General features: G+C 42.0%; 1 protein-coding gene across 2 annotated transcripts in view; it reads left to right on the top strand.

The window, feature by feature from the left end:
- Positions 1–6,711, top strand: part of LOC137501180 (putative serine protease F56F10.1) — a 519,998-nt gene extending 513,287 nt beyond the window's left edge. For both annotated transcript variants that reach the window (XM_068228040.1, XM_068228041.1), the window contains exon 9: positions 6,526–6,711. In XM_068228040.1, coding sequence (XP_068084141.1) covers positions 6,526–6,644 — 119 coding nt within the window. In that variant the 3' untranslated portion in view covers positions 6,645–6,711. The remainder of the gene's footprint in view (positions 1–6,525) is intronic.
- Positions 6,712–12,262: the final 5,551 nt, after the last annotated feature.

Here is a 12,262-nt window from a genome sequence, read left to right on the forward strand (position 1 = left end):
CACTAATCCGGTTAAGGATTAGGCACTCGAAGATCTTGAAACAATGACATAACAATGATACTGGGCGAAAGTTTTTAGGATTGTTTGGCTCCTTACCAGGCTTAAGTAGTGCAACCACTCGAGCTTTCCTCCAGAGCTTGGGAATATAAAGCTTAGATACACACTCATTAATCATTGTAAGCAGCCATTGCAGAGTAGTCCTGCCGAATTTCTTGATCTGTTCTACTCTGATATCATCCATGCCAGCAGCCTTATTTAATTTCAAGGTGGAGATGACAGACTCTAGTTCATTCAAGGTGAAAGGTTCTTGGAGATTATGGTTCTCACTTCCTGGGGTTCGTTACAGTTGCTCCCGTGTACTTCGACCTTTAATCTTCCCGTTCATGAGTAACTGGGTTGCAATCTGGTCTGCTGTAATTGTGGTGAAGTTTCTAGGTTTTGTTGGATCACCGCTGAGGTTTTTCAGGAGATTCCAGGCTCGCCTACTGTTCAACTTCATGTCCAGATTCTCTACCAGTGAGGTCCACTTAACTTTGCGATTTGCTGAGATAGTTTGCAGCAATTCCTCACCAACCTGGATAGTTTCATCAGCAAATGGGTCAGCCTCAAAAAGATCTTTGTAATGGTTCATCAGCTGTTTGCTGTCATCAGTCATTCCTGGTATGTAATTTGTTCTACAACCTCTTGGAATGGTCCTTCTAGAGGCTGTCTGGACGCATTTGACAAATGCCTCGTACATCTCAGGTTTCGGTGGGATCTTGGCAACTTCTATATCAAGCTCGTTTGTGAATCTTTCCCAATTGGCCTTCTGAAAATTAAACCTTCGCTTGAAAGGTACCTCCTCTGGCACTACCATGGCATTCACTTTGCAGATTACAGGTCTATGTTGGGTAGATGGGATGGGCTTACCCATCATCTTCACACAACTCCCAGCAACTTTTGATGACACGAAACTATTGTCAGGGTTGTAGCCTCTCTTCCACCGACCGCTATTGAAGGATGCTGGTAGCTTTGGATCATGAATTAGATGAAGATCATGATTCTCTGCCCAGGTTTCCAGTTTATCTCCATTGGTATCTGAATCTGGGTATCCCCAAGATGTGCTTCGGCAGTTGTAATCACCAAGGATGAAATTTACGCCCTGGTACTTAAAGTTAGTAGGTTCTTCAAACGTGAAGTCAAAATTAGGAGGCTTGTATACAGAAGTAACGCTAAAGTGTGGCGTACATACAGAAAGAATCTCGATGTCATCCCGTTCAGTTAGTGAGGTTGATGTGATATTTAGGTTTGGTCTGGTGAAAATGGCACTGCCGTATTTATCATGGGGCCTTTACAGAACAAGCTCCATGCCTGCGATTTTGGGTAGATGGCTGTTGTAGCCCCGGTGAGTCTCTTGCACTAGAAGAATGTCACATTTACATTCCTTACACAAGTCAGCCAATAAGGTCTCTTTGGCACACGAAAAACCCTCAATGTTTATCGGGACTATAACAAGTGGTCTTAAAAAAGACCCTTTAGGAGGATTACTACTTCTGTGTTGACCGGTAGTGGAAGAATCCGCCGCTGCTAATTTGCAACGTTGCCCAGGGTGCGCCCGATTGTACTGATTTTTCATAGCGTAATTTATACAATCTTCGGGGAGGCTTCTTCCGTGCACCCCACTTTGTATATTAATTCATGGCTAGCTACTTCATTCGGCTAGTTGTAGTCATATTTTCCAGTTCAGAATGGGCAAGAGACCTATTGCATCTCATTCAGGCATAGTTAGATATTTAGATCTAGAGAGAGAACATTTTAATTAGGAAAAATTCTGATTTTGGAATTTTCTCCAGTCTAAAATACCCGTGGTGGGTTAATTTATTTGAATTGATATCTGCATTGTAAATATTGGCGTAATAGGGAGTGGTACTGTTAGAGACGTCTTTACACTCTTGATTGACGCACGAAACAGGCAGGCCAATATTAGGATGAATAGGTAAGCGTCCCAGATGAAAGAATCCAACACCCACGGAAGTATCCCATTTCAGAAGGATGTCCAAATGAACGAGTCTGAAATCGGTGAGCGTTTGATTAAATTGCAGCAAGCATTCGCGGAATCAATTAAAGTTAATTAGTCACTTTTCAATAAGTAATCTTTCAGTTCTTGGTACATTATCAGCATTTCATTTTCACCCAAATAAATTATTTCAATCGGAGATAGTAACATAGCATGTCTAGAGGAGGTACACGGGCAACTTGCCGCCATCTTTGGAACTTTGTGAAAGGTCGAATCATTGGCATGAGGGGTATGGGAACGACATACCGAAAGATTGCCCTGACAGTTGGCTGTAGTGCAATGACTGCAGAACAAGTAGTGATGAGAGGGACTCAGGACAACAGTGTGGCAAGAAGAACAGGCGCGGGTCCTTCTAGAAGGACTACACCACGAGAAGATCGTAGGATTCGTCGGCTGGCTCTGACGAACAGACGGATAACAACAGCTGAATTCCGGGCAGTTGTCACAGGCTGAGTGTCACCACGAACCTTCGGGAACAGATTACTGGAAGCTGGGTTGAGATCTCGAGTTGCCATGCGTTGTTTACCGCTGACACCAAACCACAGACAACTGGGACATCGAGTGGCATTCTTTGGTGTTCACTGAAGAGTATCGCTACTGTTTGTGGTGGTCAGATCGATGTAAACATGTCCGTAGACGACCTGGGTAAAGGCACGGGAAGAAGAGGTTATCGAGGCGCATACCTCTCCAACTCTTGGAATCATGGTTGTGGGGAGCAATTGGATATGGCAACAGGACGGTTTTCGTACGCCTTTGGGAATGTATGGATCCTTGAGCGACCTGAACTTCATGAACTGACACAGCATGTGTTTTAGACAGGATAAGAAATACCTCAAGAAGACTTTCGGGGGCTGTTCGCTTCCATGGCACACCGAATACAAAAGTGTATTCGTGCCCGTGGGGGTCATAACTCATACTGATGATGGTGGTGGTGGACAGTTCCGAATGGGCTGGAAGTTTAATCATTTCATACCTCTTATGTGGTGAATATCAACAAAGTTTGATAAATATCGGAGTGGTACTTCATGGTATAACACTTTCCATTTCTGTTAGTGTATTTACAACAGAAATAATTGCTAGATCCATATATACAACGGATGTGCACAGGTGGTGTGCCTAAACACTTCTTCTATCTCCCCTTTTGGGAATCTGTATCAGCGGAACCGCGGCTTGACTCTCCATGCTGCTAAGTGTAACTCACAGGAAAAGTCGTTCCTAGAAATGATCTCGCAATGTGTGTATTTTTCTGCACTTCAACGTAAGTGTGATTATGCAGGTTTATTGCGGCCAGAGAGCTGCTCAAGCTTTTACGAATAACACCAGTACATGATATTACTATTGTAACTGTGATGATTTTCCTTTATTATTATTATTATTATTATTATTATTATTATTATTATTATTATTATTATTGTTATTATTATTATTATTATTATTATTATTATTATTATTATAGTACGCCCTCTGGTATCCGAATCCTCAGATATCTGGACTGGTTTCCGGAGATTACTTTCTTTTAAATGCGTATGACAAGTTCATATTTTTGGGTAGTGATTTAGTGAACTACAGTACTGAGTAGCATAAGAAGGACCCCTCTGTGTGTGGGGGCATTAGAATAATACCCATGGTATCCCCTGCCTGCCGTAAGGGGCAACTAAATGGGGTCCCAGGGGCTCTTAACTTTGGAGCGTAAGTTGGCGGCCAAGGGGTATTTAGCTGAATCCTCCCATTGCTACCACTTACATGTGCCAGGCTCCTCACATTCATCTAACCTATCCGACCTTCCTAGGTCAACTCTTGTGCTTTCCCGACCCCGACGGTATTAGAAGATTCGAGGCCTAGAGGGGCTTTCTTTTCACGCCCTTCGCGGCCCTTGCCTTTTTCTTGGGGGATACCTTCATTTTTCGAAGTGTCGGATCCCTTCCATTTTTCTCTCTCTCTGATTATTGTTACATAGAGGATGGTTGCCTAGTTGTACTTCCTCTTAAAACAATAATCACCACACCACGACCGCATAAGAAAGAATGCAAGAAGGAAGTTCGCACTGGAATTGCGAGGAATGGAGAGGTGGTTGACTCACGCACTCAGCAATATCATGCACCTACCGCATTGCCTTAGTCTGTGTTGAGCAGTCGTGAGTTTTTGTTTATTCTGGTAGTGATTTTTGGCTAAGGTTACGGTACAATGTATGTGGCATTTTAATTGTAGTATTACAATCGAAGCATAGCTGGAAAGAGGATTTTTTCACAAGTTGCTTTACGTCGCACCAACACAGATAGGTCTTATGGCGGCGATGGGATAGGAAAGGGTTAGGAGTGAGAAGTAAGCGACCGTGCCTTAATTAAGGTACTGTACAGTCCCAGCCTGAATTTTCCTGGTGTGAAAATGGGAAACCACAGAAAACCATCTTTAGGGCTACCGACGGATGCAAGCTTAAATCTGCGCGCCCTAACCTCACGGCAACTCGCTCGATGGAAAGAGAAGCAGTCATGAGTTCCGCGGCCGCCGAATTGCACGAGTCCTGCCCACCTGCCGGTGCCTCTGCCTCCTGGATGTCTGCGTGGCGACGGTGTTTGTCTTCCTTGGGATGATGAGAGCCGGTCTTACAGATTTACACCGCACGTCGGGGATACGAACCAGCTGTCAGGTGCTGGCGAAGACTCCCTGGTCGAAGTCCAGATCCTTCTGGTCTCTGGTCCGGATTTTCAGCCCCGCGGGAGGAAGAATACGATGGCTTGGCTGGGTGAGCTTCCACCCATGTTGTTGGCGTACAATTCCAACAGCCTGACGACCCGGCGCACCTCAACATCTGTGTAGTAGAGCCGAAGTACTGCGAGCAGGGTCCGTGAAACCCGGGGTGAAGCTGAACTCCATCTTGGGTCGTACTTCCGGCCTGAGCTGTGTCGTCTCTTCCGTCATCGACTTAGTTTTCCTGTTAGAGATGCTGCAATTACAAGTGCAAAAAGACAACTGCTCTTTGTACGTCCTTACAAGTACACAGTTGCACAGTTGCACTTAGAAGTACAAGTGCATTGGCTGTACAGACAAGTACGTTCGATATCACAGTCAGGTTGCTCCTCGCGCTCAAGACAAGTGCATGCTAAGATTATAAGCGATGGCGACAGCGCGGAGGACGGCAACTCATTACGAGGGCGGATCCCCAACACCGAAACGCGGCTGGGAATCTACCTGACCAGATCTTGTCTGTGCGACCTTAAGGCTTTACCACTCCGGGGACGAGCTGTACCACCGTTCGCTAGAAGCTCGAAATGTACATTATCGCGAGTGTTTATCCGCTTTAACCAGCTTAAGGAATGCATTTGTTAGCATTACCCGCACCTCAGTCACTTTATTATTGTCAAAACCTGGAGCTAGACTGAGACAAAATTAAAGTACAAACTTGTTACAATCCTTACCAGGGGATAGTGAACTGTAAACACTAGGTCTCATAAGGAATGCACCTGGAACTGTCAGTTATTTTCTATTGGGAAATTAAACAATGGAACCATCGCCCTTAACACTTACCAGAAATAGGAAAGGACGGAAATCCGACCCTCAATGAATACTTCATACAATGCTGTTTTACTCACATAGACTCCTCAAACACTACAATATTCAGCAAAATATAAACTACAGATTTCTCCCTATCTCGGAAATGCTAACCAAAACTTACTGTAATTACACGTTTTAACTGAAGGGATCGGGAAAGGAAAGAGAACTGCCACGAAAGGTATGTAATGCAACTGGGCCTCAACAATTCCGATATCGCCAGGAGCGAAAGAGAACAAATTCTGACCAGCAGAGTTGTGGTGGAATATGCAGCGGTGATTATTAGTTTTAGGGGAAGTACAATAGGTAACCACACCCGCTTAACAGTGAACAGAGGAAAATATGGAAGATGTCTGACTTCTGGAGAACGAATGGATCAGCAAAAGATGTTTTTTGTTACAATTTTCTTACAACGCACCGACACAGATAGGTCTTATGGCGACGATAGGATAGGAAAGGGCTAGGAGTGGTAAGAAGGCCTTAATTAAGGTACATCTTCAGCATTTTCCGGGTGTGAAAATGGAAAACGACGGGCAAAAGGAACGCAGGGACCATGAAGGGTGTGAAAGTAAAAGACTCTCTAGTGCCACAAAAGTAATACCCTTGGTATTGACCAAGGGAGATCACAACGCAATGTTTCAAAGTGAGGGGTTTACACAAGTTCAAGTAGAAGCACTGCCACACTTCGCTAGGGTACCTTCCAATCGCTTCTTACAATAGAGGGATTTATTCAAATTAACTACTACCGTGGTCAGAAAAGTCAAGTAATGCATCTGCGGATGTCACTTTCAACTATGGAAATGTTAATGTCTACAGGCTGAGCAGCAGTCTACTTGGCAGGACAAGGCTCTCCATGTGTCACAATTTTGGTCCATTTCTTATGTTCATAATACGTCTAAGTATTTTATTACTTGTTACAGGACTGTCCCACTGTGAACCTGACAGGATGAGGGAGTACTTTTCAAAAGACGACGTGAGGAAACCGAAATGGATGCAAATGTTTGATGAAATTGAGTCCATTATTCGTGGCTGGTTTTAACAGCGGGTACGATCCCTTTCTAATAATGTACCACAAGAAATAAAGTTACTCATCTGATGAAATATAACCCTTCTCTCTTTAATTTCTTATTCCAAATGACCCCAACAATTTTCCTCTCACTACCTTAATAGAAATAAATTCAATAGCATTCAGATTCATCCTATAACATAGACGCATTTTCAAGCATTCTAATCTGAAATTAATAATAGTTTTAAAACACGTAATCACATAATATGAATGTGCTGGCCACAGCAATCTTGAAACTAGAAAGATGACAACGAGTGATTCATGGAGAATGGGCAGGAAAGATGAAATTGAAGAGGCATGCAAATGTAAGTGGAAGAAATGCCAGACTTATCATGAGAACTCGTAGTCGGCACCCCTGTGGGTGGGGGTATTAGAATAGATCCACGTTATCCCCTGAATGTCTGCCGTATGAATTGACTTATTGGTAGAACCAGGCGCTTTTAACTTGGGAGGCAGTGTTAGCGAACACGGTTCCCTAAGCTGAGCCTGGCCTTGTTTTCACTTACTTCTGTTAGGCTACTCACTTTAACGTTCCCTGTCCCGGCTACATTGGCCAACACTTGTCGTTTTCCGACCCCGACGGTATTAGGTTTTGGATTTACAAATTGTACGTAATCGAAACATTTCTGTACAGTACTCCAATAAGGGATGTAGGTTTTTTCGAGGAGTGAGTTATGTTCTCTGATACGAAGCACTGATGGAATCGCTTCATGGACTATATTTGCGACTCCTGTATATTTTTTCAGTCTGTGAAAACAGCGTATCATTTGCACATTTCGTTTCGGAAGTACTCATCGTGGTACTTTTAGGTAAATCACCTTGTACATCATGACTCAAACACTACTGAAGATTATTTCAAATAATTTTTCAGGTTACTTTACTCATACTTGAGAAGACTAACATATAATGGAAGGCGCTACAAAGTGTAAGAACTAGAGGCATACAAAAATATATGCATATAATTAATTCGTATAATATAAATTACATTTAATTTAATTTTCCAACCTCGTACATAGTCACTCGGAACGGTTTTATCCACCTTTATACCCTATAGTGCGGGCCCTATTTGTAGTTATACTAACATGTAAGAGATATTCAAGCTCCTGTAGCGTGTTTATAAGTGTTATTAGCTCATCTACTTTAATTATAAGTAGATTTCGAATTGTTTCCTGTATACGAAGTCCTTAATTAATCCCCAATTAAAAATATCCAAGAGGGTCAAATCTGGAGACCGAGGAAGCCAGGCTGTAGAATGATCCATTTCCTACCCATAGAGCACGAAAACTCATAAATATGGTAATTTATCCGTGGAAGTGACGTGGGGTACCGTCCAGCTGGAATGTGAAACCAGGAGGTATCTACGAGATGGTAACGTTTACTTCACGTCCTTTGACTATGGTCTCCATGAAAAGAATCGGCAAATCGCATTGTATTTAGTTACTCCTCGCGATACATTTAATTTTGGTGTGCCCCTTTCATACCCAGATTTATTCTGAAGCTTTTTTCGTGCCATCCACGCAGATGCGCGACTTACGACTCGCCTGTGACAGGAAATGTTGACATTCAAATCTCGGACATTGTCTACCTACATCTGGTGGCCTCCAGCCCCGTACTTTCTACTTATACATGTTCCACACGCACTAGTGATGAATGGGATGCCTAGTCGCTGGTTTACCCAAGGAGCGCTACAACGGCCTGTATTTCGGATGTGAAACAAATGGCAGTCATTTTACCACACCCGTTCAGTAACAGGGTGCATTTTAATTAAGCCAATGGTGTAGAAAATTAAGTTTATTAATTCATTAATGTAGAGACTCCGTGACTTAGGCGGCATCGCACTGGTCTCTCAACGCTTGGTTCCGTGGTTCAAATCCCGGTCACTCCATGTGAAAGTTGTGCTGGACAAAACGGAGGTGGGACAGGATTCCTCTCCGGCTACTCCAGTTTCACTCTTCTTTCATTCCAACGACACTCTCCAATATCATTTCATATGTCAGTCAATAACCATTTCTCCAGAAGAGTGCGGCAGGCTTCGGTAGCCGGTATAAATCCTATCCTCGCCGCTAGATGGGGGTTCATTCATTCTATCCTGACCCGGTCGAATGACTGGAGATAGGCTTGGGGATTTTCAATTAATTAATTAATGCATACACGTACGTACTCTACTTAAATGCTGATTGTATGTGCTAGGTGCCTTGAACTGTCCATTAGCTCTTAATTCCAACTCTGTTCGGCGAAATACGTGTAGAGAAGGCAGGTGGCTATTTCGAAACTCCTGTTCATACCGTCTGCGAGCTTCGGTTGCATTTCGACCAAATTTTTCATAGATTGAAGTTATTTCTGTTGTTTTTCTTGTTGTTACTGAACAATCCAGGTATTGTCGATATGTTGAAAGCAACTCTAGTGCTACTGTACCAAACACCATCCTATTACGGAGTGTTTGGAAACGAGGCTCAATAACGCAAGGGAGTGCATTTGACGGGTAAGCGCGGCTGAACTTGCAGCGAGTGGCTGTCTGGTTGCTATCTCTTTATATTCTAACGTAACTAACCTGCTGGCAATAAAACGCCTGTGAAAATCAGTTATTGGTCATCCTATTCATCATTAATGCATGCGGGACACTTGTAAGTCTACAGTACGATGCTGTCGGAGCACCTGGTATATATGGAATAGTTGTCATTTCATAATCTGTTGGTTACTTAGCACGTTGAGTTGGAAGAGAAGCATTCTACCGTCTGGCCACCTCGCTCTCCACATTTTAACCTCTTAGACATTTTTGCATGGGGATTTGTTAAGGGCGTCCTGTACAGGAGAAAAGTAGTTTTAGCAATGAGGCATCCATAATATATCAATGATTTTCATTACCTGACGAGTGGAATACGTCCACGATTCCGCTGTTTTCATCCAGTGACCTTAGAACCTGCATAAACCGAACGTTTCTGTTCTGCATTTCGGTAACCGTTTATGTGGTGTAATGGAAAGAAACATGTTTTGATACAAACAAGCAAACGGACAGAAAATTTAGACATAGATCCCAACCTCCATAAAATAACTCAAATAAATAAAACCTCATTTCCTGTCAAAAACCAACAGACAGACATATTTGGTCTACTTCATCACCCACTTTCCATAGTCACATTGACTGCGCATCGGATACTGGCAAAGTTAAACCTTCGACCGCTATCAACTCGCAGGATAATAACCCAACCTTAGAATATTATAAAATGCAGTTAATAGTTTATTTTTCTTCCGAACCTTTAACCTTCTTTTCCCTACATGTCCCAAATCGCAAAACTTGGATCCACCTCTTCATATTTCATATTCCTGCCTCTCTCTTGGTCAAAGAACTTTATTTATTTGCATTCCAACCCTCCAAAGAACTTTATCTTCTGACAAGGGTTGAAAGTTTTCTTCGTATGGCTTCTTTAATCGAATTTTCTTTCATTTAACCTAGTTCCTTTACATCATCGTCCCTTTTTCTTCTCAAAGTTTTCTCATCCATTTCTATATGTTACTGTACAGTGGCGTTACATTTGTGCCAGCTATAAGTTCTATTATTCGTTTTGCTTCCAATCTTAAAAAGCCCTTATTCTTTTCATCTATCATTATTTTTATTGTTATTCTGTTTAGCCACGTATGTCATGTTAGTTTTTAATGTTCTTCCACTACGCTTGTTATTACTTGATCTTTCTTAGCTGTTTTTAGAAATATTTTTTAAAAAATTTGCATTGTGCTATTCCATTGCAGATATCTATTTCACTAGGAAGTGTGTAATTCGGCGTCTCGCTGTTTTGGTCTCCCAAATAAATAAATAAATAAATAAGAATTGTATTCATATAGATTAAATACGTGGCCTGACACACAAGTATTGGCTCACGTATTTTAAGGATTGCGAGAGGTGGGCACTGTTAATTGTGGATAATTTCATATATTTTAGAGTTCAAAGTTGGCAATCCTACTCAGAACTTCTGTAGTAACTTTCACCATTTAAATCTCTTTCGTATCATGCGAGTTAGCCGCGCGGTTAGTGGCGCGTAGCAGCTATGAGTTTGCATTCGGAAAATAGTGGAGATAGTGGGTTCTAAACCCATTGTCGGCAGTCCTGAATATAGTGTTCCATGGTTTTCCACTTTACACTAGGCATACACTGGGAGGGTATCTTAAATAAGGCCACGGCCGCTTCCTTCTGGCTTCTACCCATTTCCTATCATATTGTCACCATAAACTTATCTCTGTCGGTGTGAAGTATAGCCACGTGTAAAAGAAAAATTTCCTCGAAGCTGTTGAAATATCTCATGCAAAGAGTCTGTATGTTACACACGCTAGTTAGACGCATGACATTTTTGTTGGCATCCTGTCTGTATTTCTGTCTATCTTGGACAGCGCGTCCTATATACCGACTAAACCAACCTTTTTCATTTTAAATTATTTTTTATTGAGCACATATTCATTCATACATATAATCTTCTGAATCTGCATCAATTTGAATTACAACTGTCTCATTTACAACACATGAACTATCACAATGCGATGCGAATTTACAAGAACGGCAATACAATGATTTTCCTATCCACACCAATTTTTTTTCTAGTTTTACAGAGACGAGTGAAACTTTAGGGATCAAAGTTGTATTTTGTCTAATTTACATGTACTTTTCTCTGTAAAAGGACCGGAAATTTTGACTCTTCTTAAAGGTGCACGTTTCTTACACGTTTTAAAGTATGCACACTATCAAAAGTAAAATACAGATGTATCCCTGTCACACTGTCCGCCTCCATGGCTAAATGGTTAGGGTGCTGGCCTTTGGTCACAGGGGTCCCGGATTCGATTCCCTGCAGGGTCGGGAATTTTAACTATAATTGGTTTATTCTGCTGACACGGGGGCTGGGTGTATGTGTTGTCTTCATCATTATTTCATCCTCATCATGACGTGCAGATCGCCTACGGGAGTCAAGTCGAAAACCTGCATCTGTCAAGCCGAACTTGTTCTTGGACACTCCGGGCACTAAAAACCATACGCCATTTCATTTCTGTTACACTTTTTTTGGGATGGTCATATTCAATTTTCAGTTTAGGAGGATCGCTAAAGAAGGAAATAGCCATTTTATTGACTGAATTATTATCAGCAATAACACCTTAAGTCATATCTTCTCTAACCTCAAAATCACTGTCTTACAAAAATGAATGCAAATCCTCTGCCTTAAATAATTTCACTACCAAAATATGGGCTACATCTAAATACTTGGAATCTAAGCTACGGACCATGAAAACATAGGCACTAACCGCACACTGAGAAATACCTTCTGCATGATCTACAATATTTACACCCTTGTAATCCATCCATTAAAATAACAACATCTTTGTATATATCATCTAAGATAACCCAGAAAGTTGGACGACTTCTGTTCGTTAACTGGAGAGGCAGTAAAGTTACTACTAATTCTACTCATTGTGTTCTCACACGGAAGCATCATTCCAGATGTACTTCTTAAGTTTCGATGACAATGAGGTGATACTGACTGCATTAGAGGCCAGTAGGCCTGCAGGAGAGATTTCCATGAGTATCTTGAATTATATTTGGTACACTTGAG

Source organism: Anabrus simplex, chromosome 6 (genome assembly GCF_040414725.1).
Source record: "Anabrus simplex isolate iqAnaSimp1 chromosome 6, ASM4041472v1, whole genome shotgun sequence".
NCBI lineage: Eukaryota > Metazoa > Arthropoda > Insecta > Orthoptera > Tettigoniidae > Anabrus > Anabrus simplex.